A 27,461-nucleotide genomic window follows, 5' to 3' on the forward strand; every position below is an offset into this window, starting at 1 on the left:
ACACACACACACACACACACACACACACACACACCTTTAAACTGGGCACCAGGGGCTCACTCTTACAATCCTAGCTTATTCAGGAGGATAAGATCCAAAAATCATGGTTCAATGCCAGCCTGGCCAGAAGTCTATGAGACTCCAAAATTACCAGCAAAAAGCAGAGCTGATGAAAGGCCCTGAGTTCAAAACCCAGTACCAAAACAACAAAAATCTGAGCTGGAGACATGGCTCAAGAAACAGAGTGCCAGCCAAGTAAGCTTGAGGCTCTGAGTTCAAACCCCAATAAACAAACAAACAAAAAATATCCTTTAACTTGGTGCTGTTTGGGCACTTAGACAGTAAGAAAAAAAAGAAGATGGGCACAAAGGGTAGTGTTGAGCTTCAGCCTGAGAAGAGGCCACCCTGATGTCCCCTAACAAGTGCCATCGAGTGTCACCTCTCCCAAGTGCACAGCAAGGAAACCCCCTCACTCCTTCCAGGACATGTAAGGAAGAAGCCTGCCCATACTCACTGGGTGAGGTGGACAGAGGCTTGTGGGAGACTTTCCTTTCTGTTTTCTGAAAGAGAAAAGGTGTGATGTGAATCACTGAGCTGCGTATACCACCACAGAGCCCCACTGTGAAGCTATGGCCTGCTCAGAGGGCCACCAGATAGGACAACGGCCTGGCTAAGAGCTATGTCTGGCTGAGGGGACCTTGTGGGACTGGGGCTGTGGACCTAGAAAGGAAGACCCTGGTCACTAATGTCACACCTCACTGGCTTTCCTCATGGCCAGCCTAAGCTGTGGCATCCACCAGTGTCTGCACAGAGGACCTGGCAAGACAGAACTTTGTGTGTGAGCCAGTGCAAACACATGAGGCAGAGGGGCCCAGCAGGGATCCCGTGTGGCGTGCTGTCCTGACAAGCATACTGCTCATGCTGAACAGGGAGCAGACTTGGTTCTGCTTCTGGGTCTGTAGCCTGGGGACAGGGCCCTCCTCTTCCTTGTCTGCATCACATCAGGTCAGGAAGGTAACAGTAAACAGCCAGGGACTCATGTGAGTCGGGCAGAAATACAGCTCTGCACTCAGGAAGGCTGAGTTCTACCTGGGGCTTGGCTGAGTACTGCTCTCCCAGGAGTCCATTGGCCCTGTCCTCTAGTAGGGAAGGGAATCTGGCAAGGTGGCCCCAGGCGAGTTGGGGCTTCTGAAGTTGGATTCTCTCAGAGTTGAGGTGCTATAAAAACTGCTTCAGTGCTAACACATGCTTCCTCACTAAATGAGCAGCTAGTTTGCAAGCTAGAGGACAGGCAGGGAATGCAGTACACCCTGGCCTGGTTGCCCTGCCCCTACTCATTCATTCACCCTCCTGGCTGCATCCAAAGAACGCTGAGGTTCTGTGTTCTGGGAGCAGGGTCTGGTTTACACGACTAAGGGGCACCCAAGAGGACAGCAGCAGCAGCAGCCGTGGGTACTGCCAGCCCTGCGGTGCACTTACCAGCTCAGTGTCAGAATCGAAGGTGATCGCAGACAGACTGTCATCTCCCTGGAGGAGAGAGGCAAACACTGCAACTGCACACCACCTGTGGCTTTCCACAATCCAGTTTATAACAGTGAACAGGGCCCATCACATGCTGAAAACTCCCTTAGCACAGAATTACACAAGAAGCGATTTGAGCTTATCTAGGTCCCTGCTGACTGTGTCACTGCCCCGGCCCCGGCCCAGACAGTATGAGGAAAGTGGGACCACGAGGATATAAGGGTTGGGGGGAAAGGCATTTTCCCAAGAGAAGCAGCTGCTGGGTTCATTCAGGCTCATGTCCCGAGAAAAGGCAGTGGAGCAGGACATGAGGACCAAAGCCCTTGCTGAGAACTGTGAGGCTTGCTTTTCAGAGGAGTGCAGCCACTTACATCTGTGTCGTGGGTCTCTGGTGGGTCATGATGGGGGCTGCTGCATGCTGGAAATCAGCAATATACAGCTATGCTGAATTCAAGGCTGACAGCAAGAATCCCCCTAGCAGTCTGCAGAGGGCACTGTCATGCAGATGAAGTGTAATACTAATAACCTGGTGCCCTTATTATATTCCTCTGTATTGCAGAGAGCCCAGATTAAAAGTGCAGTGTGGCTTGGTACAGGTGGCTCTCATCTATAATCCTAGCTACTCAGGAGGCTGAGATCTTGTTCAAAGCCAGCTCAGGCAGGAAAAGCTGTGAGACTCTTATCTCCAATAAGCGACTCAGGAAAAACTGGAAATGGTGCTGTGCCACAAGTGATAGAGCACTACCCTTGAGCAAAAAGAAGTTCGGGGACAGCCCCCAGGCCCAGGTTCAAGCCCTAGGACTGGCAAAAAATAAAATAACAACAATAAAAGTGCAATGTGTGCTTGGTGCTGATAGCTCATGCCTGTAATTTCTGATACTCAGGAGGCTGAGATCAGGACTATTGTCCTAGGCCAGCCAAGGGAGGAAAAAGTTGTGAGACTCCCATCTCAACAGAAAATGCTGGGCTTTTGTGGATATACCTGTCATCCCAACTATGCAGGAGACCACAGATAGGAGGATCACAGTCTATGATGGCCAGAGCAAAAACTCAACACTGTACCTGAAGAATAAAGTAAGGTGAATGCTAGTGGCTCATTCTTATAAATCCTAGCTATTCAGGAGTTTGAGACCTAGAAGAACATGGTTTTAGAAGCAAGCCTCAGCAGAAAAGCTGAAGAGATTGCATTTCAATTAGCCAGCACAAAGCTGGATTGGAAGCATGATTCAACTGGTAGAGCACCTGCCTACCAAATGAAATGCTCTGAGATCAAATCCCACTGTTTCTATTACAGTATAACCTGAGCTAGGGACAAAAGGGCACAATGCATGCCAAACAACCAGAACCTTTGAAAAAGCTGTTCATGGACTTCAGAGTTTCATGGTCATTAAACAGGTGACATTGAAAGGCATGAGCAGCATGTGACAATATAGAGAAAGCTGCCATTTAAACAAAATGCATCAGTTTAACGCTGAAACACACAATTTTGGGAAGGAAGGTGGAGAACTGGATAAACATACTAAGTGGGAGACTAGAGGAGTTAACCTGTAGCCTGTGCCACACAGAGGTGAACCAGCTGAACTAAACTCTGCAGAAAATCAGTTATCTGAACAGCAGCTGGTGTATAAAGTAGGCACAACAAACCCCATTACAGTTAAAAACTTTTTTTTTTTTTTTGGTCTGGTCGTGGGGTCTGAACTGTGGGCCTGGGTGCTGTCCCTCAGCTCCTCAGCTCAAGGCTAGTGCTCTACCACTTGAGCCACAGTGCCACTTCCAGCTTTTTTCTTTTTGCTTATGTGGTGCTGAGGAATCGAACCCAGGGCCTCTGGCATGCAAGGCAAGCGCTCTACCACTGAGCCACCTTCCCAGCCCCACGGTTAAAAGCTTTTATGCTGTGAATGATACCAACTCATAAAAGCAAAGATAGGAATTGGATAGCTCATGCCTATAAATGGAGCTACACAGGAAGCTGAGATCTGAGGATCAAAGTTCAAAGCCAGGGTGAACAGCAAAGCCCATGAGGCTCTTATCTACAACTACCCAGCAAACACACACACACACACAAAAAAAAAAAAACAGAAATGGAGCTGTGGCTCAAATGGTGGAGCACCAGCCTTGAGGGGAAAGAAGCTCAAAGGAGCACCCAGGCCCTGAGTTCAAGCTCCAATACAGACACAAAAACAAAACCAAAAGTAAACGCACAAAGACAAGATGACCAAGTCTGCAAGGAAGTAAAAGGACTGGCATGGGATGGGAGGGACTATTGGAGCATCACCTCCCTGGTACTGGACTGGCATGCAGAATCTTATTTTCAATCTTGCAACTTCAACAAATTCTTGTTATTCATGCTGGTTGTTGTTTTTGGCGGTGCTGGTGGTGGAGCACCGCATGCCAGGAAGGAGGTGTACGGCGGGGCCCCCTCGCCGGCCCTCAGCTTCTGGGAAGCGGCGGCCTCTGGTGGGGCGCGGGCCGGCCAACGCCCGGGGCCGGCCGCCATGGCGCGCCCGTCCTCCCGCGGGACGGAGGCCGCGTCCTCACTTACTGTCTCCGAGGCGGGCTCCTCCGTGCCCAGGCTCACGGCGGGGACTCGGCCCCGGCGCCCCGACGCTGCCGACTCAGCCATCGGCCTCTGGTGGCCGGTCCAAGTCGCCCGCAGCCTCCACGCTTTCCAACAGCTGGCGCTGTCCAAACGCCCCGCGCCGGCCCGCTACCCCGGTGCCATGGCAACCACGCACCGCGTGGTCGCAGGATCCCGGATGTGATCCCGCCCCACCTCGCCAGAGAACGTCGGTGCGCCTGCGCGCCCGAGTCGGCGCATGCCCAGTGGGAGCCCGCCCGGAAATGGCCACCGTGGAACACCGGGAGTTTTCGCATGCGCTGTCCAGAGCCGAGCGGGACAGTTTGCAAAGTGTTTTATAGGTGCTTAGTCGCCTTGTCAGCCCGTGACAGGGTTCGTGGGAGGCATGATTAGTAATACATATTTAGGTTTCTAGCTACCTGATATTAAGGATAAGATCATGCCAAGTGTAGTTCGGTGAGGTGGATCAAGCCTATAATCCCAACTACTTGGGAGGCAGAGATTGAGAGTATTGAAGTTTGAGGTTATCCAGATTAAAAAAAAAAAAAAACTAGTGGGACTTTATCTCAATCTATAATCCTGGGCCGGTGGTTCTTATTTGGAATCCCAGCCTTCACAGGTGGGAGGATTATGATGAGGGGCCAGCCTGGGCAAAAAGAGCCCCCAAAACAAAAAGGCAAGATCCTAAATGAAAAATAACATTGCTGGGAGTGGTGATTGAATGCTTGTAACCTCCACTACTGAGGAGGTGGAGATTGGGCAGATGCAAATTATGGGCAGACTAGGCAAAATGTACAGAGACGGCATTTCATCCAGTAGCTGGGCTGGGGTGGCATGTGCCCGTCTTCTCAGCCACGTAGGAAGCATAAATAAAGGATCATCCATGCTGGAAGTTTAAAATGGAAGTTTAGCTGGGCGCTGGCGGCTCACAGCTGTAATCCTAACTACTCAGGTGGCTGAGATCTGAAGATCACTGTTTGAAGCCAGACTGGGCAGGAAAGCCTGTGAGGCTTATCTCCAAATAACTACCTACTCCCACTACCAAAAAAAAAAGCCAGGAATGGAGCTGTGGCTCAAGTGGTAGAGCATTAGCCTTGAGCAAAAAAAGGTGAGAGACAGCGCCCAGACCCTGAATTCAAGCCCCACACCATAAAAAAAGGTTTATTTTTATTTGCTATTTGTTTTGCTTCATTTTTTTGAGGGGAAGGGAAGTCCTGCTGGGCAGTCACTGTACCACTTGAGCCACATCCCAAGCCACTTTTGCTTTAGTGTTTGTTTTGTGTTGCCAGTCCTGGGGCTTGAACTCAGGGCCTATGTGAGCCATAACATCACTTCCAGCTTTTTCTATGTGGTGCTGAGGAATCGAACCCAGGACTTCATGCATGCTAGGCAACCAGTCTACCTCTAAGCCACACTCCCAGCCCCTGCTTTAGTTACTTTTCAGGTTAGGATCTCCTCTATGATCCTTCTCCCTACTGTCTTCTGAGTAGCTGAGATTATAGGATGAGCTGTGGCTCTTGGCCAGCGATTTGATATTAATTCACATTCAAATATTCAAATTACTGCCGATTGTAGTCTGGTGGTAATCTCTTTCGGGGTAGGGAGGGAGGTGGGCATTTTCTGTGAACCAGAGATTGTGCTGTATTTTTATGACACCAACCAAAGCCCACAAACTATTCATTGCCATTTTGCAGGAAGGAGACGTCAGTGAACCTCCAAACGCTGGGCTCCTAAACCACTCTTTGGTCTTCTCTCAGCGCTGAAGCCAGCAACCAGCTTTGCGGTAGGAAACAGGGAATGAAAAGGGAACGAGGCATTTGGACCAATAGTTAGGGGAGACACTGAGAAGTCAAACAACTAAGGATTTGGCTCTAGGGACCCACGGTCTCCCTCCTCCAGGACAAGAAGGCCAGGCCAGGCCCGGCCACGCCCACATCACGTAGGCCACGCCCACATTACGTAGCCCCCGCCGTCGAAACGCCCCACCCACGGGCGGCTTGGGCTCGTACCACTGAGCGTCTCAGTTGGGGGGCAGAGGGGATGATAAGCTCAAGATACCGGTTTCGTGCCGGGCTTCCCAAAAACTCGCGTGACTCCATTCCCCAGTCTCAACCTTTTAGGTGACCAGAGCGAACTTCAGGGACGTTATCACGATTCCCCTACTTTACCGTCGTCGCCTTCATTCTCTCCTCTCCCAGCGAGACCGTAGTACCCTGGGCGGGGCCTGGGGCGTTATGGGCGGGGCTTGAGGCGGCGTGGGGCGGGGCTTGCGGTCGACGCACGGAACGCGGAGTGAGCGAGGAACGCTGTGCGGTCGCGTTCCGTAGCCGGGTGAGTATGCACCCGGGACGGAGGGCTGGGGGGGGGGGGGGGGGGGGGGCCCCCGGGGGGGGGGGGTGGGGGGGGGGGGGGGGTCGGCGGGGACCCGTGGGGTGGGGCTGCTGTGGGCTCGATCTCCGCGGCTGATATGTCTGGTTTCTTGTGGAGCCTTGATCAGGAAAAGCTAAGGCCCTGAGTTCAAGTCACAGACTTCCCTCCCTCTCTTCCCCCCCCCTCACCCCCCCACACCCGAGGCTTTTAATTCCGAAAGCGTCGTGGTGCACCAGCCTCTTTATCTCTTCCTTCCTTGGAGGCCACCGGTCCCGCATGCTTTGTTTTGCTGCTCACGGGTTTGAATTCAAAAGTCTCTTACTTATTTACTTGGGGCTATTGCCCCGAGCTGTTGCCTTTTGAGCACAATTCCAGCCAGCTTTTTGTTAGTTCGTAGGACTTTTCTATTGTGTCTTAGAACCAGGATCCTCTGGATCTCAGCCTCCTGAATAGCTAGGATTGTAAGCATGAGACACCTGTGCCTGGCCATGCATCCTCTTGGCTGCCCAGCCACCCACCCTACCCCTGTTCCCCGAGGTTTGCACATGTGTGGGCAGCCTGTAGCTTTGGTCTGAAGTGAAAGTTGGAGACCCTCTTCCCACCCCTAGCTGCCTGGGACTAGGATGAATGAGGAAGAGAGCCTGACCTGAGGTTGCCTCCATGCCTCTGCAGCAACCCCTGGCTGATCATGGACCCTGAGTGCTCCCGGCTGCTCCCGGCCCTCTGTGCTGCACTGGCGGATCCCAGGCAGCCCCTGGCAGATGACACCTGTTTAGAGAAACTGCTGGACTGGTTTAAAACTGTCACAGAGGCGGGTAAGGGTGTGAGTGCTGTTGGGGTGCTGTCAGAGGCCAGAGGATGGGGATGGTGTATAGTACAAAGTGCAAGGGCTTGCCTGTCGATCGGGTATCATTTTTTCACTTTTTGGAGTTTCTGTCTGACTGTTAAAGTCCAGCTGGGATGAGAAACCATAAACTGTAGAGTCTTGCTTCTTGAAGGAATGAGAAAAGGGATCTGGGAGCCACCTCTGGGGAAGTGGCCCTCCATATGTCCCTCTTCTTTGCCCTCTGGACCCGGCCTATCTCTGCAGAGTCCAGTCTCCTGCTGCTGCAAGAGAACCCTGCCTTGGTGGAGCTTCTGTCCCACGTGCTGAAGTCACAGGACATGAGTTCCAGGGTCCTTTCTTTTTCCCTGCGCCTTGCTGGAACATTTGCAGCTCAGGAGGACTGCTTCCTGTACCTGCAGGTGAGCCTGGGCCTTCTTCCTGCCAGGCCCTCCAGGGGGGTAGGGGAGGAGCTTAGGGCCATCTCAATCCCCAGGTCTTGACACTTTGTGGCTGTTTTCACAACAGTCATTCTGCCAGCCTGTGAACACAAGAGATCTTCCCATCCCGTAGTGTCTTCAAGGATTTAGTTTTCCCTTCACCTTCTTGGTTAAGTTTATACCCAGGCATTTTGTTTTTGAAGTTGCCTTCAGTGGTCTTGTTCTCCTGCTTGCTGAGTATCCCATGTTGATTTTATGTCTTGCTAGTTTACTAAAATCTAAGAATTTTTGAGTACAGTCTTGCCCCCAGTGCTGGGCAGCCTGGAGCGTGCCTACTGTGTGTAGTGGCTGGATCCAAGGCCTGCACTCCTTGGCACAGCACCCCAGTGTCCTGGCTAAAAGTGGTGAGTTTAGCTTGAGCCCTGCCTTGCCCCGTCCCACCCTCTGGACCTAAGCAATTGTATAATCAGGGCCTGTGGGAGCTCTTGCACCTCTCTAAGCCTGGTCTTAGTTTGGTATATTATATATATATGGCCAACAACATATATAGGCGTACACACACACATATTTATGTTGTTGGCCATTTGTCCTGTTCCTTTCCTATTTGTATCCCTTTTATTTATTTATTTTTCTTGCCTTATTGCTCTGGTGATGATTTCAAGCCATCTATTGAATAGAAGTGGATACTGTTGTCTCATTCTTCTGGAGGAAATGAGTGGTTTTTCCCCATTTAGTGAGATGTTGGCTGTAGCTCTGCACTAGGGTCGTGTTCCTACTGCATGGTCCCTCCAAGTCCTCCTTCCTCCCTCCTCTGCATTTTCATCCTCCCATGACATCCACCTTTGAAAACCTGGGGGGGTGCTGTGCTGGAATGAAAGACTCATAGTGGAGGACTCGTCTCTGAGTCCCTGTAGTCTGTCATTCTGACTGCCCACAGACTCATGAGGCTCAGATAACTCCATAATGCTATGGAGAAGTGTTTCCAGATAGTTCTGGGGCCGTATGTGGCTGTGGGGTTTTCAGGGACATTTCCACCTCATCCATGGGGAACACTCAAGTTTGCAGAATGACCCTGATGTCATGGCTTGTACCCATCAGCTAGCCAGCCAGCCTCATGGTGCCATTCTTGGGGGAAGCTTCTCAGGAGGACAATTACAAGAGCCATAGAACTCCTTGAAATCCAGTTTTTGCCAGGTGTGGTGGCACACACCTATAACCCCAACCCTTGGGAAGCATAGATAGGAAGCTCAGGTGTTCCTCACCAATCTTAGCTACATAACAGCATTGTTCCAAAAGAACAAAAAGGAGGGAAAAAGTCTGACTCTCCCCCTCCCAGAACCCCATCCCTCCTATTTAAGGTGGAGTAGAGAGGACCTGATTCACACTTATCACCCCCCAGACCAATTGAGTTAAAGGGCCTTGACATCCTGTCCCCCGTCCCTACTTACATGCTCAATTCCAGCTTTCTCTTGGCTTTCCAGCAGGGTGAGTTGCTGCTAGGACTGTTTGGGGAGGGCGGCCCCCAGTGCTGGGCAGCCTGGAGCGTGCCTACTGTGCGTAGCGGCTGGATCCAGGGCCTGCGCTCCTTGGCACAGCACCCCTGTGCCCTGCACTTCCTGGCTGACAGCGGTGAGTTTAGCTTGAGCCTTGCCCTGTCCCACCCTCTGGACCTAGGCAAGTGTATAGTAAGGGCCCATGGGAGCTCTTGTACCTCTCTGAGCCTTGGTCTCACTTTGGAAGGGGATGACAGTGGCCCAGAGTTGTTGCCCAAGTGGAGACAGGCACCCTGGGGTGACACTGTGGTCAGCTTCTAGGACAGCTCCAGGAGCTGGGGTGGCCCAGGTTGCTCACAGATTGGCGATCAGACATGGGGCTTTCAGAAGGTGCCGTGGGTTCAGCATGCTCACCTTTGACAACTTAGTTGCCAGCTCTCTGGCTCTTGAGCAGTTGGAGCCCTCGAGGGCAACCAAACTATCCCTGAGGTCAAGCTCTTGGTCTGGGCTCTGACCTGTGCATCAGAGCTGTCCTCCTTTCCCCCTGACCTGCTTTCCCCTCCCCCTCCCCCCTCCAGGTGCTGTGGACACCATCTTCTCCCTGCAGGGAGACCCCAGCCTGTTTGTGGCCTCGGCTGCCAGCCAGCTCCTGGTGCACACCTTGGCTCTGTCCATGCAAGCTGGAGCCACGGGGTGCTCCGGCCTGTGGGACGGGGTGTGGCCTGCCTGTGCCCAGAAGATTATGGGCCATTTGGAAGAGTCCTTGCAATCCACAGCTGCCCCACAGGTCACACAGGCCCTGAATGTCCTGACTTCCACTTTTGGGCGCTGCCACAGCCCGTGGACCGAGACCCTCTGGGGACAGCTGTGTCCCCTTGTGGCCCGCCTGCTGGAGAGGACCCCCATCCCAGCTGCACACTCACTTGTGGATCTCCTCCTCAGTGTGGCCCGGTCAGGTCCCTGGGATATGTCTGGTGGGGGGGCTGGGTATGAGTAATTGCTACCCCTGGGTGGATTTCACTGGCAGCCAGAGTCAGAACTGCCCCTCCAAGAATACAGCCTTGAGGGGAGCCCCATGGGGACCCTGCCCCTCGTTTCTGAGACAGCTGTGTGCAGGGCTAGTCACCCCCAGTGGGGGCTGTGGCAGCCCTGTGGGGCACCCTAGCATCTGTGGGAATGGAGGCTGAATCTCTTTGTGGCCTCTGTAGGTCTCCAGCCCTCAGCTCTTCCCATGGCAGACTGTGGGAGGCGGTAGCTCAGGCTCTACGCTGCCTAAGCCCCATGCAAGCTGGGTCTCTGGCCTTGGGGATGCTGAAACTCCCGCACTGGTATGACTGGGCTAGCTTGGCACAGAGGAGGGTACTGGGAACAGGGCGGGTGAGGATTGGAGTGTATTTCATATCTCTGTCTTTATTTTTATGTTATTGATTGATTGCCAGTCCTGGGGCTTGAACTGAGGGCCTAGTCACTGTCCCTGAGCTTCTTTTGCTCAAGGCTAGCATTCTACCACTTGAGCCACAGCACCACTTCTGGCTTTTTCTGTGTATATGGTATTGAGGAATTGAACCCAGGACTTATGCATGCTAGGTAAGCACTCTACCACTAAGCCACATTCCCAGCCCTGGAGTGTAGAATTCATGGTGAGGAAAAGGGCCAGGCTGCCAGTGGATGTGATGGTTTTCCAGACAATTATATGAAAAGTTTTGCAAAGTCCACACAACCCCTGAAGCACAGTGACTGCCTCTGTGGGCACCAGGGCGGGGACTTCCAGGCTTTGGTCAGGCTGGCCCCTTCCATGGAGTCCCCTACCTTGCAGGGAGCTTTTCTCAATGTTTTCCAGGCCCCCAGCTTATGTCAATTTGTCTCAGACTTGTGGGGTTGGTAGGGATGTAGCCAGCACATTACACCATGTCCTGTATCCCCAGTCCCCAGGCACTGAGGGTCCAGGCCTTCGGAGTCCTCCTCCAGCCTCTGGCCTGTGTTGTAAAGGCCACTGCCCAGGCACCTGGTCCCCCAGGTATGGTGTGTGCGGTGGGGTGGGTGGGGCCTTGGTCCTGGGTGATCCTTAGTGTTAGGGCATGGGAAGGGTGCTGAGAAGCGGATACTCAGCTTGCCACCCCAGCTTTGGTCCTGCTCAGGCCTCCCTCCAAGAGTATCCATGGCCAAGGGTGGGCCAGCCGGCATCTGTGGCAGACCACAGCTCTGACCTCGTGCCCTGGCCTCTGCTTTGGGCCATGATCACTCCCAAGGCTGTTCCATGTGGCCTCCAGGTTGGCTGGACGGGGCTGAAGGCAGCTCCCTGACAGTGGACACGCTTCTATCTTCCAAGTCGGCCTGTGTGGGGATCCTGTGCCAGACCCTGGCCCAACTGGAAGAGTTGCAGCCACTGGTAGGTGCGGCCCTGGCCTCACGTGGCCTCGCACTGCAGGACCTGCCTCCATGCTGACCCTCCTCTCCCTGCAGCCCCAGCGCCCAGCGCCCTGGCCCCAAGAGCCACTGCTGGGCGCTGCTGTGACCATACTGCGGCTTTGCCACGGCTCCGCAACTTCCAGCTCCAGTGGCGGTGGCCGCCTTTGTGCCACTCTGGCAGGCTGCGTTCGTGTCCAGCGAGCCGCCCTTGACTTCCTGGGGACCCTTTCTCAGGAGACGCGTGAGTGACCGTGACTCCCCTTACATGGCCTTGGTGTTGGGTGGTGGACCCCACTCTCCTCTCTCTCTGGACTTCTGGGCCTGCAATCCCTGTTTGTGTCTCAGGGGAAGGTGGGGCTCGCTCATTGAGGACAAGGCAGGGTCGCATGTTCTCTGCCAGGAGGGGGTCTCTGGGCATGATGGTCGTGCCTGGGTGGGAGTTGGGGTGAATTGTATGTTCACGTCTTTCCCAGGCTCCCAGGAGTTGGAGAAGGAGGTGTTTGCTGTCCTGTCAGAGTACCTTGGAAGCCCTGACTCCAGTCCCACGGTACTGGGGTACAGGGGTACAGGGTTGGGTCCCGGGAAGGCAGAACCACTGCTCCAAGGGACTTGGGAGAGTAAAATGTCTATACAGCTCTGTGTGAGAGGCGGGGTGGGCTGAGGTGAGCAGGGCTAGCCAGGCTTCTGCCCTCAGAATTGTTGGCCAGGGAGGGGAGTTGAGCCTGAGTGGCCCCTGTGCTCACAAGTGACTTTTCTTTTTCATTAGTTGTGGGGCTTGAACTCGATGCCTGGGCACTGGCTCTGAGCTCTTTTGGTCAAGGCTAGTGCTCCACCCCTTTTAGTCACAGCTCCACTTCTGGTTTTTAAGTGGTTAATTATAGATAAGAGCTTCACAGACTTTCCTGCCCAGGCTGGCTTTGAACCATGATCCTCAGATCTCAGCCTCCTGATAGCTAGGGTGACAGGTGTGAGCCACCAGTGTCCCAGCTTGTTTTTTGTTATGTTTTGTGGGGTTTTTTTTTTGCTTGCTTTTGTTATTTGTTTTTTTGCCAGTCCTGAAGCTTGACCTCTGGGCTGGGCGCTGTCTCTGAGCTTCTTTCACTCAAGGCTAGCACTCTACCACTTGAGCAGTAGTACCACTTTCAGCTTTTTCTGTGATTTAATTGGAAATAAGAGTCTCACAGACTTTCCTGCCCAGGCTGGCTTGGAACTACAACCCTCAGATATTCGTCTCCTGAATAGCTAGGATTACAGGTTTGAGCTACCAGTGCCCAGCTGTTTTGTTGGTTTGTTTTTGCCAGTCCTGGGGCTTGAACTCAGGGCCTGGATGCTGTCCCTGAGCCTCTTTTGCTTAAGGTTAGCACTCTACCACTTGAGCCACAACACCACTTCCAGCTTTTTCTGTGTATGTGGTACTGAGGAATCTAGCCCAGGGCTTCATGCATGCTAGGCGAGCACTCTACCACTAAGCCACATTCTCAGCCAATGTTTTGTTATTTTATGAAACAGAGTTTTGTCATGTAATTTAGGCTGGCCTCAAACTTGATCCTCCTGCCTCTGCCCCCTAAGTGTGAAGATGACACGAGGGTGCCACCACACCTGGTTCAGGGTCAAGTCTAATGAGCATGGCTGTCCCATTGAGCACAGACAGTGCCAGGTGCTGCAGGGCAGGCAGTGGGGTGACTTGCGGGGAGGGCCTAGGACCTTAAGGGAAGGAGCCCATGTTATGTTTGTGTCTAGATTCAAAGTCAGACCCACCCCCACCTCCAGGTAGTGCTCATGAGGAGGGCACCCGTCCTGTCCTTGCCCACACTTGTAGCCTGGGTAGGGCCAGCAGGTGTGGGGTACAGGTGACAGGGCAGGGGGGTGCTGCCCCTCCTGCCCCCAGCCTCCTGCTCTCTCCAGGTCTTGAAGAAGGCCTTCCAAACCACACTCAGATGGCTTCTGAGCTCTCCCAGGACCCCTGGCTGCCCTGACCTCGGCCCCCAGCCCCTGCTATTCCTCAGAGGTAACCCCTGCCCCCACAGGGCTGTGTGGAGCCAGTGTACATGGGTGGGGTGGGGTTCTTTCCTCCCCCCTTCCCCTCCCTCCCCCCCGCGAGGCTGCACTGACCGCCCCTTCCTGGCCCAGAGCTGTTCCCTGTGCTGCAGAAGCGCCTGTGCAGCCCCAGCTGGGAGGTGCGTGACTCGGTGCTGGAGTTCCTCACGCAGCTCAGCCGGCACTGGGGAGGTGAGCGCCTGGGAACAGGTGGGGGGGGCCCCATGAGTCCTGGCAGTGCTGGGGCCCCCGGGGCTCCCCACTGCCCTCAGTCACAGCTGTATGGCCCCTTGACCCCAGGCCAGGCAGACTTCAGGCGAGCGCTGCTGGCATCTGAGGTGCCCACGCTCACCCAGCAGCTGCTCCAGGACCCTGAGAGCTATGTCCGGGCCAGCGCGGTGGCCGCCGCCGGGCAGCTGTCTAGCCGGGGCTTACAGGCCGCCCCCGACAGTCCTGAGCACCCACAGGCCCAGCAGGTAGGAACTTCCAGCTCTCCTGCCATAGGCAGCCACTGTGGTTAGTTACAGGCCCGAAGGGGTTACTGGGTATACTGAGTTCACCAATACCCCTCTCAGACTTAGTGTCCACTGGGCAGATGAGTGTTATGAGGCTAAGGGCAGGCTGCATGAAGAAGCCAGGTAGCAGGTGGCCCAGGCCTGGGTGACCCTGGGCTCCGGGGTGTGCTGACCTTCCCTGCCTGGCGTATCTATCCCCAGGGCCTGCTCGGGGAGCTCCTGTGCATCCTATCCACTGACTCTGAGGGCTTTCCGAGGAGGGCTGTCGTGCAGGTCTTCACCGAGTGGCTGAGGGACGGCCATGCTGATGTGGCCCGGGACACAGAGTGGTTTATTGCCACCGTGCTCCAGGTGGTAAGCCAGGACCTGGACTGGGAGGTCCGGGTGCAGGGCCTGGAGCTGGCACAGGTGTTCCTGGTGCAGAGGCTGGGCCAGCCCCGCTGTCCCTACATGGTGGCCCTGCCGGAGGCTGCCTCAGCCACCCCAATCCCCGAGGTGCTACAGAGTCTCTGCCGGTTGCGGCTCTTTGACTTTGCCTTTCGGGCCTTGCTCGACTGTGACCGACCTGTGGCCCAAAAGGCCTGTGAACTCCTCCTCTTCCTGAAGGACAAGACTGCCATGTGCGGTGGCCTGCAGGAGGCAGGGGACATCCCAGGCTCGGCCTCGGGGCAAGTCACCCTACAGAGATGGCGGGCTGGGGAGCAAGGCCAGCTCCCCGGAGACTTGCAGCCCGAGGCCATGCTGGCCCTGCTGAGGTCCACAGACCTGGAGGGACTGCAGGCCCGGCTGGCTCAGAGCAGTGACCATATGGAGAAGAGTCCCCAGTCCCTCCTGCAGGACATGCTGGCCACAGTGGGTGTGCTGGGGGAAAATGAGGCCGATTGCTACTGAGCTGTGTGGCCTCCCTGTTCCGGCCTCTGGTGTCCCTGAGCTCTAGCCCAAGCTGGCTGCACCAAAGCCTCTAGAGAATGGATCAAGCCTGGCCTGGTGAGACACACCTGTAATCCCAGTATTTAGGATACTGAGAGCAAGGAAGGTCACAAGTTTGAGGCTTGCTTGAGCTTCAAGATCTGATCTCAAAAAAGGAAATACAAATTCCCACATTTTGATGTGTTATTAAAGAAGTGTTTTTATTTTCTATTCAAAGCGAGTGGCATTGATATCTAGTCCATTTTTAGCTAGTTTTGCATATGGTGTAAGAGGCCTGGCTTTGTCCTGTGTGAGTGGGCTGTCCAGTATGTCCACTTCCATCTCCTGAGACTTTCCTTGGGGTGTTCTTTTTTCCTTTTTTTATTTCTGTGACAGTGCCATTGAGATTTTGGTAGAACGTGCATTTGTTGTCATCTCATTGATTGGTTCAGAGCCCACAGGACACCTCTTGGTGATCAGATCCACCAGCTGGGGAACAGCTTGTCATCATGTGAACCTGCAGGCATCACGTCCTACACTACCCATAACAGAATAAATCCTGCCCTGCTCTCAGCGGACTGCCACAGGGGAGCCCCTTGCCCACTCGCTCCCACAGCAGTGGTTGGGTGTCTGTGGTCAGTCTCACTTCTGCTGGGGAAGGAAGCCTTTTCCTCAGCTGCTCTCACTGTCATGTTCATATTCTGCAATTTTTCCATAATGTATAGACAAGTTCCTTTTATCTTCCATATTCACTGAGATTTCTAAGGGTGTGTGTGTGTGTGTGTGTGTGTGTGTGTGTGTGTGTGTGTAAAATGGGGCTTAAACTCAGGGCCTACTGTGTGTGTGTAAAATGGGGCTTAAACTCAGGGCCTACATGCTGTCTCTAAGGTTTTTCACTCAAGACTGGCACTCTACCACTTGAGTCACAGATCCACTTCTGGCTTTTTGCTGGTTAATTGGAATTAAGAGTCCCACAGACTTTCCGGCCCAGGCTGGCTTTGAACTGTGATGCTCAGCTCTCAGCCTCCTGAGTAGTTCACAGGCATGAGCCACCTGTGCCTGGCTTTCTGCTGCTTCTTTAGATACACACATTATTTTTAGCCTCACTAGTTTTGGTCACATGAGCAGCTCATCAAACCCTAAAATTCACGGCTTCAACTAAGGAGATCTATCGCCCACAGAGGAACACACTGTTTCTTTGTTAGGTGGCTTTCCTCTGGGTGGAGAAATGGGGCCCCGTCACCCTCTCCCTCTGCCTTCTCACCATCAGCCTCAAACCTTGGGGCGTTCTAGGGCTCTAGTCACACCACCAGTCCTTGTGCATGAGGGGCTGCGGTGGGCCAGGCCTGCAGCTGTACATATCACCACCAGCGTTCTGCTCTCCAATTGCCAGCCATCCAGTTGCCTAACTGCCAGACACTGGCAACCACAGTCACACTGAGTGCCCAGGACTTGCCACCCAGCACCTGCCATCATGGACTGCGTCCAGGGGGCACCCAGAACCACGTGGCTCCTCACAGTTTATGGCTCAAGGCTTTGAAGGAATTCCATTGTGGTCCTTTGCAGTTCTGTCCTTAATAAGGAGCTCTGTGGGGGTCACTGAAGGAATTCCATGGGCTTCTTTGAAGAGATTCTGTGGAGGGATTGGGGCTCTCCAGCAATTCATGGGGTTCTTTGAGTCTTGGGGTAAAGGTGGACCCAATGGAAGGAGTCAAGTTGACTTGTTGCTGGTTGGTGGTTCCTTAAATCATACTGTGGGCTTTCCACATCACTAGTTTCTTTTTTTTGGGGGGGGTCCGTTGTGGGGCCTGAACTCTGGGCCTGGGCGCTGTCCCTGCTCTTCAGCTCAAGGCTAGCGCTCTACCGCTTGAGCCACAGTGCCACTTCTGGCTTTTTTCTTTTTGCTTATGTGGTGCTGAGGAATTGAACCAAGGGCCTCAGGCGTGCAAAGCAAGCGCTCTACCACTGAGCCACCTTCCCAGCCCTGTCTCTCAGCTCTTTAGCTCAAGGCTAGCACTCTACCACTTTGAGCCACAGTGCCACTTCCGGCTTTTCTCTTTTTGCTTATGTGGTGCTGAGGAATCAAACCCAGGGCCTCATGCATGCAAGGCAAGCGCTCTACCACTGAGCCAACTTCCCAGCCCAACACATCACTAGTTCTTAAATCTACAAGAGCAACCTGCAGCCCTACTTCTAGGAACACTTTTTTCTGCCCCTCAGGACCACACCCATCTTTCCTGTGGTTCCCTGATGTGTGGAGTAATGGGGACATCCTGGAGAATCGTCCTTCAGGCTCACTCTGGAGAAACATCTGTAATAACCTCCACTTTGGGCAGCACTGGCCCTGATTTCTGCTGTCCCCCTTACTCCTGGAGGCTACTGAATTTTCAAAGCCTGAATTTACTATATTGGCAGAATGAAACCAGCCAATCAGTATAGTTGTTGGCTGGCATGTCCACCAATCAGAATAGATGTTAGCTGGCCTGTCCAATCAGGGTGAAGCAGCAACTGGTGACAGCACTGTTGCCATGCAGATTTCGCTTGTGTGGACTAACCATCCCCCTGGGAACTGGCGCATACATAGCTTAAGGGTACAGCCTCTTCATCCCCACATGCTCCACCCACAGTTCCCAGGGCCAGCAGAGCTGGAGACCCAGTACCCTCCATCCCTCACTGGCCTGGGTGCTAAGACTCAGTGACTGCTAGCCAGGGTCCCAGAAAAGGGTGCACCAGTGTGCTAGCACTACATAACAACTAGCCCTAAATCGTATTCCAAGAGGTCGATGGGCTGGCTATTCTAGCATTTTTGCTGCTCTGGATGGGGTCCTCTGAGGGTTGATTGGGGCTGACTGGCACAGGCTGGTCTCTACCAGGGTGCTCCAGGCTCAAAAGTCATGGCAGCTGGCACTGGTGTCTCACTCCTGTAATCCTAGCTACTCAGGAGGCTGAGATCTGAGGATTGCGATTCAAAGCCAGCCCAGACAGGAAAGTACATGAGACTTTTTTTTTGGTTGTGGGCCTTGAACTCTGGGCCTTAGCGCTCGCTGTCCCTCAGCTCTACAGCTCAAGGCTACAGCACCACTTCCGGTGTTCTGGTGGTTTATTGGAGAGAAGAGTTTCATGTAGTCTCCTGCCCGGGCTGGCTTTGAACCCCAATCCTCAGATCTCAGCCTCCTGAGTAGCTAGGATTACAGGCGTGAGCCACTGGTGCCCGGCTTACATTATCGCCAATTAAGCACCAGAAAACTGGAAGTGGTGCTGTGGCTCAAGTGTTAGAGCACTGGCCTTGAGCTGAATTGCTTAAGGACAGCACCCAGACCCAGAGTTCAAGCCCCATGACTGGCAAAAAAACCCCACAAAACGAAAGTCATGGTAAAGGGCATGGTGACTTGCAGTGGGTGGGGGACCCCGCACCCTTACACCATAGGTACAGCCTTGGAGAAGGATACCGGCTGACTTCCCTAGGAAGGGTGGGGCCAAGGGCACCCTGGTTCAGAGTTGCCTCCTTTTTTGTTTTGGTTGGTTGTATGGCTTGAACTTGGCCTGAGTGCTGTCCCTGAGCTCTTTTGCTCAAAACTAGCTCCCTACAACTTTGAGCTGCAGTTCCTCTTCCGGTTTTCTGGTAGTCAATTAGATATAAGACTCTCGGGGCTGGGAAGGTGGCTTAGTGGTAGAGTGCTTGCTTGCCTGGCATGCATGAGGCCCTGGGTTCGATTCCTCAGTACCACATAAACAGAAAAAGCCAGAAGTGGTGCTGTGGTAGAGCGCTAACCTTGAGCCAGTGTTCAAGCCCCATGACCCACCAAAAAAGAGAGAGAGAAAGAGAGAGAGAGATAAGAGTCTCATGGGCTTTCCTGCCTGGGCTGGTTTTGAACCGTGATCCTCAGATTTCAGCCTTCTAAGTAGCTAGGATTAAAGGTGTGAACCACCAGCACCTAGCTAGGTGGTCTTTTTTATTGTTTGGTTTTTGTACCCATACTGGAACTTAAACTTGGCTTGGCTTCATGCTTTCACTTGGCAGTTTCACTCAAGGCTGGTGTTCTACCACTTGAGCTACAGTTCTACTTGCAGCTTTTTGCTAGTTAGTTGGAGATAAATACTTGGATTTGTCTGCCCAGGTTGGCTTTGAATCTTGATCCTCAGATCTCCACGTCCTAAGTAGCAAGGAAACACTCCACCAGGCTTAAGACTTTATCCCTTTGTAAGTCCAGAGCCTACAAGCATTGCAGCCCCAGCATCCACACAGAGTGGCTGGAGGTCTGTTGAATGACTGAACGACCAAAGTCAGCTCCCATACTAGGCCCAGAGGAAGAGCTTTAGAGTCTCCTTCTTGGGGTGCAAGCCTAGCTTAGGTGGAGGGTATCTCCACTTGTGGGGTCCTCTGTGTATGTGTTAGCACCATAGGACTCAGAGACCTCCTACCTCTCCCCCTCCATGGGGACCCTCTTCCCCATTCTCCTCAGTTCCTGTCAGAGCCAAGATGTGTCGCCATGGAAACTGCTTGGCAAACGCTGGCAGGGAGAGGCAGCCAACAGCCGCTCAAGCTATCCAGCTCGCAGCGCCCATCTGAGTGACACTGTGGAACGGCAAGAGCCGGCACGCCCGGTTGAGTGTGGCACGTGTGTGGTGAGTGAGGGCTCAGGATGGGCACATAGACATGGTGTGGGGTGGGTCAGGGCTGATCCAGGCATGCGTGCTTCCGTGTGCATGTGTGTGCATGCATGGATATGCAGGCCGTGCGTGCATGTGCATGTGTGAGCGCAGGGGGGCTGTGGCTGTGTGCATGTGGCAGGGGTGCTGAGTGTGTGCAGAGGGGAACATGGCTGACATGGCACTGTGTGACCAGCCATCTACTTTGGCTCTGTGCTGAGGTGGCCACGGCCACTGTCCCTGCCTGCTGCATGCAGCTCCAGGCCGAAGACAACCGCTGACCAGGTAATTCTACAAGTGGGCATGACCGGGGGGCTTCTGGGAGGAGGCAGCAGCTAGGCATGAAGCCTCCATTGGGGTGGGTGTGGTCCCAGCAGAGGGGAGGGGACGGGGCTGCCAGGCACAGGCCTGCACCTGTGGAGGGGAGGGGAGGGCCGGGCAGCAGCGGCTGCCGGAGCATGGCCTCATTCCAGTTTAGGGAGCCATTTGGGGGTGGTGGGGTACCGGGAAGGGATGACATCTTTGAGGCTGGGAATCTAGGAGGTGGGAAGAAGTGGGGAGGGTATAAGGAGGCAAAGGTGTGGCTAGTCAAGACAGGTTGCGCAAGGCTGGGCTCCAGGAAGCAGGTGACATCTGAGGGGGCAATCAGGGGCCCAGGGCTCCGGCCTCAGGGCTGCAGGGAATCAGAAGTGGCTGGGGCTGGCTGATGGGATGCCCGCTGGCTACGTGGGGTGCGCGGGTGACAGGAGGTCTTGGGGTGAGGAGGCTTCTGGGGCCGGAACATGGATGGAGAAGGTTCAGTTGCATGGGGCCTCTCCAGGCTTGGGGGACAGGCCCTGTTGATGCCCAGCACAGCAGGGTGCCCAGGCCACAGGCTCCGAGCCTCCTCCACAGCCAGCCTGGCTTGTTCTCAGTGGCCTGCAGGTGCCATCCTGCCCCACCCTGGCTGGCAGAGTGCCAGGGCGATGTACTGGTTACTGGGGCTCCATCACTGGGGCTGTAGGATCAGCTCCCGGTGGCCCAGAGCTGAGGGAAACCCCACAGGACAGGCGATGGGCAGAAGGTGGCATGGGGACCCTGCCCAGGGGCCCAGATTTCTTTTTTCTTTTTGAGCAGCAACAGGTGGGTGTTGTCCCAGCCTGAGACTGCACACAGTCAGAAGAGTGGGCAGAGGGAGGGAAGCTGTGGTGGAGAGAGCAGGTTGGGGGGGGGGGCAGGAGAGAGACAGATAAACACAAAGAGACACACAGACCGAGGTAGGGATAGAGTTGGACAGAGCCCCTCCCCAACCAGCCAGCCTTGGCTGAGCCCCAGGGAGCCCCAACAGACACTTCCTTTTACTTTCTGTTATTGACGGTAGCCCCCCCTGCAGCCATGTGGCCAACAGTGTAAGGGCCTGTGTGTGTGTGTGTGTGTGTGTGTGTGTGTGGCACACACCCCCAGCTGCTCCGTGGAAGGAACGAGACCTTTCAGAGCTGGGAACCTGGGGTGAATACTAATTCGACGGCTCAAAGGGCAGCCTCCGGGCTGGGAGCTGGCTGCTGGCCCCGGCAGGCAGGCACGATGCACTCTGTGTCCAGAGGCTTCTCTGTTCCCCGTGCGGGCTTCAGAAGGGTCCTCAGCTGCCCCAGGATGGGCTGGGGGTAGGACTGGAGCTCCAGGGGGCTGGGGTCTGTATACCCAGCAAAGCCAGCACTGGCCAGGCCCCCATGGCCTCTAGGATGAGGACTCCTGAGAAGTGTGAAGCCCATTCCATTCCAGGGACAGCTGCTGCAACCAGTGAGCCAGGGAGGCCTGGGGAAACTGAGGCACAACTATGGAGTTGGAGGAGGTCTTGAAGCTGTGTGAAGGAGGCTGGCTGTCCATCATACACACACACACACACACACACACACACACACACACACACACACACACACACACACACAGGCCCCAGCCTTTCCCGGCCACTGCTGTTCCCAGGCAGTCACAGTGCAGGCTGGGAGCCCCTCCAGCCATCCCCAGCCTCTGGCCTTTGTTCCAAGCCCTTGACTCCCCCATCTCAGTGGCCCCCATCTGTTCTGTGGCTGCATCCCACACTCTCTCCTCAGCACCCATCCAGCTGTTCCAGCTGCCCCTGGGCCCTGCTAGCCCAGCCTTTGCTCACGCCAACCTGATCCAGCCTCTCGTCCAAGCTTGAGCCCAAGGAACTCCTGTCCCAAAGTCCAGCACCTGGTAGCACAAGCAGTGTTTGCTGAGTGAATGGCTGCCCGAGTCTGAGGACCCACTGTGTGCCTAGACCATTCCTATGTTGTTTTGATTCCCTTTTCATCCCTAACCTCCACATGGTTTTTATTTGATCTTTTTGTTGATTGTGGGGCTTGAACTCAGGACCTGGGTGCTGTCCCTGAGCTCTTTTTGCTCAAGGCTAGTGCTCTACCATCTTGAACCACAATTCTACTTCTGGTTTTCTGGAGGCTCATTGGAGATGAGAGTCTCCTGGACTTTTCCTGCTTGGGCTGGCTATGAACCACAATCCTCCAATCTCAGCCTCCTGAGTAGCTGGGATGACAGGTGTGAGCACCAAGTCCCAGCTTCTCACATGGTTTTTCTAATGCTTCCAGCCCCATGACTCAGGGCTGTACCCCACAGGTCTTGCCAGCTGACCCCCACAGGGCCATTGTTCATGTAGATTTCCAAGTTCATGTGCTAGGCCTCTCTAGCTTGCGGAGGTGTGCGGCAGTTTCTGCCTCAGTGGCTCCTGTCCTGCTCAGCTGTGGCAGGGCAGGCGGGGTGGGTGTTTAGCAACTCCTCTTTAATAACTAGTTAGAAGACAGAATACGGGTTCTGGGTTTGCTGTCCCAACAGAAGTGTCCCCGCCAGAATCTATTTGTAGACATTTATCCCAGAGGGGGAAAATCACCAGTTGCCTGTGGCAAGATGTGTGAGACAACGTTGCTTATCACAGTGATGATAATTGTGAGAAACTGGGAAACCAAAATATCCCAGTTGGGAGATTCATCCATGAAGCAAAGCATGGTGCCAGCTGCCGGGCAAGGCTGCCGCCGCCTCCAGGCCATTCCCAGGAGGCTCCAAGGGCCACAGCTAGGGAAGAGTGGACCCTGTGGGGATGCTCTTAAAAGATTCAAGCCAGGCTGGGAATGTGGCTTAGTGGTAGAGTGCTTGTCTAGCATATAAAGCCCTAGGTTCAATTCCTCAGTACACATACACAGAAAAGGCTGGAAGTGGTGCTGTGGCTCAAGTGGTAGAGTGCTAGCCTTGAGTTAAAGAGGTTAAGGAACAGTGCCCAGACCCTGAGTTCAAGCCTCAGGACTGGCCAAAAAAAAAAAAAAAAAGTTAAGCCAGGCACCAGGGGCTGGCTCACATCTATAATTCTAGCCACGCAGGAGGCTGAGATCTGAGGATCATGATATAAAGCCAGCCCTGGCAGGAAAGTCTGTGAAATTCTTATCTCCAGTGAATAACTGGAAAACCGGAAGTAAAGCTGTGGCTCCAAGTGCTGAGTGCTAACTTTGAGCAAAAAGAGCTCAAGGACAGCACCCAGGCCCTGAGTTCAAGCCCCAGACCTGACAAAAGAAAAATATTTAATTCCAGCATGATGGTTCGTGCCTGTAATCCCAGCTCCTCAGAAGGCATGGTTTGGAGAAGAACATCCCAGCTTTGTCTGTGGGACAAAAGCATGAGACCCTATCTGAAAAATAAAAAGCACAAGGGACTGTAGGTGTGGCTTCAAGCTCTGAGTTCAAATTCCAATTCTGCACAAACAGAATAAAACTAAGCCGGGCAGGAGTGGCTGGGCGCAGTCTCCACACTGAGCTGGGTGATGGGGGCTGTCTCCTCCAAGATGTCTGCCCTGTCCTGGCCCACCCAGCACTCCAGGTTGCATGGGCACAGAAACAGAGCCCGAGGCCTAAGAGTTCACAGCCTTAAACCTTGCACCGTGTCAGGTCTGTGCCCGTGACTGTGAAGGAGAGAACCACAATTCTTCTTACTTTATTATTATTTTTTTGGTGATTTGAACTCAGGGCCTCATGCTTGCTAGGCAGGTGCCCTACCCCCTGAGCCATACCTCCACATCTTTATGCTCCTGTTATTTTTGGGGGGGTACAGCATCACATTTGTGCCTGGGGTCCGGCTTGGACCACAAGCCTCCAATTTCTACTTCCCGCCTCACTGAGATGACAGGCATACCACACCATACCCAGCTTGCTGGTTAGGATGAGGCTGGGAGGAAGAGGAGGATCCTCACCGACTTTGTGCTTGGAATTGGCTTCAAACTGTGACCCTCTGGACCTTCACCCTGCTGAGATGCCAGGTGTGGCCACTGTGCCCAGCCCCCATCACCACTTTGCCACCCGCAAGATGTCCCTAGGACCTCGGGTGGGCTGGTGGGCCCTGGTGTGGCCCCCACATGCCATCTCCCCACCTCCCATCCCTGTACCACCTCCGCTGTGACAAGGGGGCCATTGTTGAAGGCCTTTCACTGGCCACTGACCGTGACTTGTGTCTCCAGGGGAGGGACAGGGACAGCGGATCCCCAGGTCATGTCTCCCGGGATGGGAAGAGATCAGAGCCTCAGGAGGTCAGGGCGGCTCCTGGGGGCCAGTAGGGCCCAGCATGGAGAGAAGAATGTTCCAGAAGAGGAACAGGAGCACAGATAGGTGTGTTGGAAAAGCTCTGCCTCAGGTCTGCCACTGGGGTCTCCCTGCCCACCTTGTGGGAACACAGGGTGGTCATTTCCTGGCAGGAGGCCCTCCCAGGGAGCAGGCAGAACTCCTGGCCTGGTCATGGCTTGCGGGTCTGGTTGCCTCTCCTAGGGGCCAGTGATGACAGGGCTGGGCTGCTGTCCTCTGTCAGCGACCCTGCTTCCAGGGCCTGGGCCTGGGCTTCTCAAGGGCAGCTTGCATTTGCCTTTGCCACTGGCTTGGTTTTTAGTGACGTTCTCCCCAGCACCCCACCCCCACCCCCCTTGCACTTTGGCCCAGATCCCGCCTGGGGCCCTGCCTCCACCTCCCACCCTCACCTCACCTCTCCACAGCTGACTGTGGGAATCCAGAGGACTTCCTGGGGGCGGTGCCAGTGGATGTGCTGATCTCGGTGTTAAGAAGACTTAGTGCACCAGCCCAGGGGCAGACCCAAAGGAGCACAGCGCCCCGCTGCCCCCACCCCTTCATTCCCCCACCCCACGTGCCTCCCAGGCTGGGGATGCTGTGACTGTGGGCGCAGGCAGAGGGCGGTGGAGGCCAGGGCCAGGTGCCCGGGAAGGAAGGCGCAGAGACCCCTGACTCTAGGGGGTGCTCCTCCCCAGCACGTGTGTTGGAGGCGTCATTGCCCACCAGGTAACCAAGGGGATGGGGCTCTGGGAAGAGGGGATGGGGTGCGGCACGGGGGTGGAGGCAAGCCTGGCACAGGGGGGTGCCCAGTATGGAAAAAAGGGGGAACTGGGGAGAGATTTTGCATAGGTGACCTCAATTTTACAAGCCTGCCAGGCTGTGAAAGTCACCAGTTCAGTTCTATCCTGTGGGGAAGGAAATCTGCCGGAGCTCCGGCAGGGGTGTGTGTGTGTGGGCACACAGGAGGCTGGGGTCCGCTCCTCCCAGGGGCTGCGCGGGGCTTCTGGGAGGGTTGGGCGCCAGCTCTGAGCGGCAAGGTTGCAGCTGCCGGGGGTGGTAGCTTGTGAGTTCAGCATGACAAGAATGGGGTCCTCGCCTAAAGGTGGCATCTGTGGGGTCAGAGGGAGGAGAGCGAGGAGGGCAAGCTGGTGCCCAGGGCTGCACTGCTCCACCTGGGCGATGACCTATGAGCCTCTTGATCTGCATTGGGGTCATCTGGGAGGAAGAGCCAGGACAAGGATTTCTCTTGGGCCAAACAGAGGTGGGGGGCAAGGGCAGAGGAAGGGAAGGGGCACCCACTATTAGACCCCTGCCCGACCCCTGCCCCCCATCTCTGTATAAACCTTTGAGTATGTTCAGAGTTGGGGTCCAGGGTGTGGTGTGATGTTGAACCCAGGCTCCGTTGCTTCTCAGCTGTGTGACGGAGGCCACATCACTTGGTGTCTCTGAGCCTCAGTTTCCCCTGGCTATGACAAGTTCAGCTCTGCCTGGCAGATTGAAGGTGGCTGCAGGTGCCCTGGCCATGGCTCACTAGCAGGGGATGGGCAGATCTTAGCAGGACTGGGTGACAGGCAGGGCTGCTGCTGTTGTTTGTTTAATAATTTGTTTATTGCTGTTATGAAGGTGATGTGCAGAAGGGTTACAGTTATGTAAGTCAGTGAGTACATCTTTTTTTTTTTTTTTTGGTTGGTCCTGGCTGGGGCTTGCACTCTGGGCTTGGGTGCTGTCCCTCAGCTCTTCAGCTCAAGGCGAGTGCTCTACCACTTGAGCCACAACGCCACTTCCGGTTTTCTAGTGGTTTATTGGAAATAAGAGTCTCATGGACTTTCCTGCCCCGGCTGGCTTTGATCCGTGATCTCAGATCTCAGCCTCCTGAGTAGGATTACAGGCGTGAGCCACCAGCATCCAGCAACGAGGACATTTCTTTTTGAGCAGTGTGGCTGCTTCTCTTGCTCTCTCTGTTTCTCTCTCCGCTCTCCACCCATGTGTTGTATAGTTCATTTTCCACAGGGTGTATGGTGAATGCTACAGCTGCATGTGTTCGCCCGTTGTTCCTTGGAGGCTTTTTGGGGAGCATTTGCCTTCACCTGGATGGTGGATTGGCAGAGTGGGTGGGGAGCCCTCTCTGAGAATGCCCAGGAGCTGGCTTGTGGGGCTGGAAGAGGTGAGTCTTTTGTGGGGGTCAGTTGTGGGGCCTGGGCGCTGTCCCTGAGCTCTTTAGCTCAAAGCTAGCACTCAACACTTTGAGCCACCACTCCACTTCCAGTTTTCTGGTGATTAATAGATAAGAGTCTTACAGATTTTTCTGCCAAGGCTGGCTTCCAACTGTGATCCTCAGATCTCAGCCTTCCTGAGTAGCTAGATGACAGGCATGAGCTGCTGGTGCCAGCTCATTTTCTTTTTCTTTCTTTCCCTTCCTTCCTTCCTTCCTTCCTTCCTTCCTTCCTTCCTTCCTTCCTTCCTTCCTCCCTCCCTCCCTCCCTCCCTCCCTCCCTCCCTTCCTTTCTTTCTTTCTTTATTTTTTTTAATTTAATTTAATTTTATTTGTGAACATACTGTACAGAGGGGTTACAATTACATGGGCAGGATTCCTTTCTTTATTTTTGTCAGTCATGGGGCCTGAACTCTGGGCCTGGGCACTGTCCCTCAGCTCTTCAGCTCAAGGCTAGGGCTCTACCACTTGAGCCACAGCGCCACTTCTGGCTTTTTCTGCTTTATGTGGTTCTGAGGAATCGAACCCAGGGCCTCATGCATGCAAGGCAAACACTCTACCACTGAGCCACCTTCCCAGCCCTGCCCAGTTCTTTTTAAATTTGTGTTTGCTACAGGTCTTGAACTCAGGGCTTCATATTCGTTTGGTTGGCTTTTTTCAGCTGTAGCTTTACCACTTGAGCCATACTTCCAGCCTGGCATCCTGCAGAGGGTTCTTCCTGGACTGGCTTTGAACTTCCATTCTCCAAATCTCAGCCTCCTGAGTAGCTGGGATTACAGATGTGAGCCACCAGCATTGGGGTCCCAGGGTTTCCTCAAAGAAAGTCATGTCTGGGCTGGGAAGGTGTCTCAGTGGTAGAGCTCTTGCCTTGCATGCCTGAGGCCCTGGGTT

The 27,461-nt window shown here is 54.4% G+C and overlaps 2 protein-coding genes across 5 annotated transcripts in view; one reads left to right on the top strand and one right to left on the bottom strand.

Annotated features, from left to right (window-relative positions):
• Positions 1–4,171, bottom strand: part of Iqce (IQ motif containing E) — a 39,379-nt gene extending 35,208 nt beyond the window's left edge. Inside the window, exons 1-3 of the mRNA XM_013023365.1 lie at positions 4,064–4,171; positions 1,480–1,527; positions 515–560 (exon numbers count right to left, since the gene is read on the bottom strand). Coding sequence (XP_012878819.1) covers positions 515–560; positions 1,480–1,527; positions 4,064–4,144 — 175 coding nt within the window. The 5' untranslated portion in view covers positions 4,145–4,171. The remainder of the gene's footprint in view (positions 1–514; positions 561–1,479; positions 1,528–4,063) is intronic.
• Positions 4,172–6,119: 1,948 nt separating this feature from the next.
• On the top strand, positions 6,120–15,332 carry Brat1 (BRCA1-associated ATM activator 1). Of its 4 annotated transcripts, none has more exons than XM_013023544.1 (14): positions 6,120–6,430; positions 7,142–7,284; positions 7,560–7,714; positions 9,214–9,361; positions 9,804–10,176; positions 10,434–10,553; positions 11,151–11,242; positions 11,475–11,614; positions 11,689–11,875; positions 12,108–12,181; positions 13,540–13,642; positions 13,765–13,863; positions 13,972–14,147; positions 14,388–15,332. In XM_013023544.1, the coding sequence occupies exons 2-14, from the start codon at positions 7,158–7,160 to the stop codon at positions 15,075–15,077; spliced, it is 2,484 nt and encodes an 827-aa protein (XP_012878998.1). In that variant the 5' UTR covers positions 6,120–6,430; positions 7,142–7,157; the 3' UTR covers positions 15,078–15,332. The 4 variants fall into 4 exon arrangements, with proteins under 4 accessions (XP_012878998.1, XP_012879000.1, XP_012878999.1 ...); XM_013023546.1 differs by having other exon boundaries at positions 11,496–11,614; XM_013023545.1 differs by having other exon boundaries at positions 9,217–9,361.
• The last annotated feature ends 12,129 nt before the right edge of the window (positions 15,333–27,461 follow it).

This window comes from Dipodomys ordii, unplaced genomic scaffold, assembly GCF_000151885.1.
Source record: "Dipodomys ordii isolate 6190 unplaced genomic scaffold, Dord_2.0 Scaffold68, whole genome shotgun sequence".
Lineage (NCBI taxonomy): Eukaryota > Metazoa > Chordata > Mammalia > Rodentia > Heteromyidae > Dipodomys > Dipodomys ordii.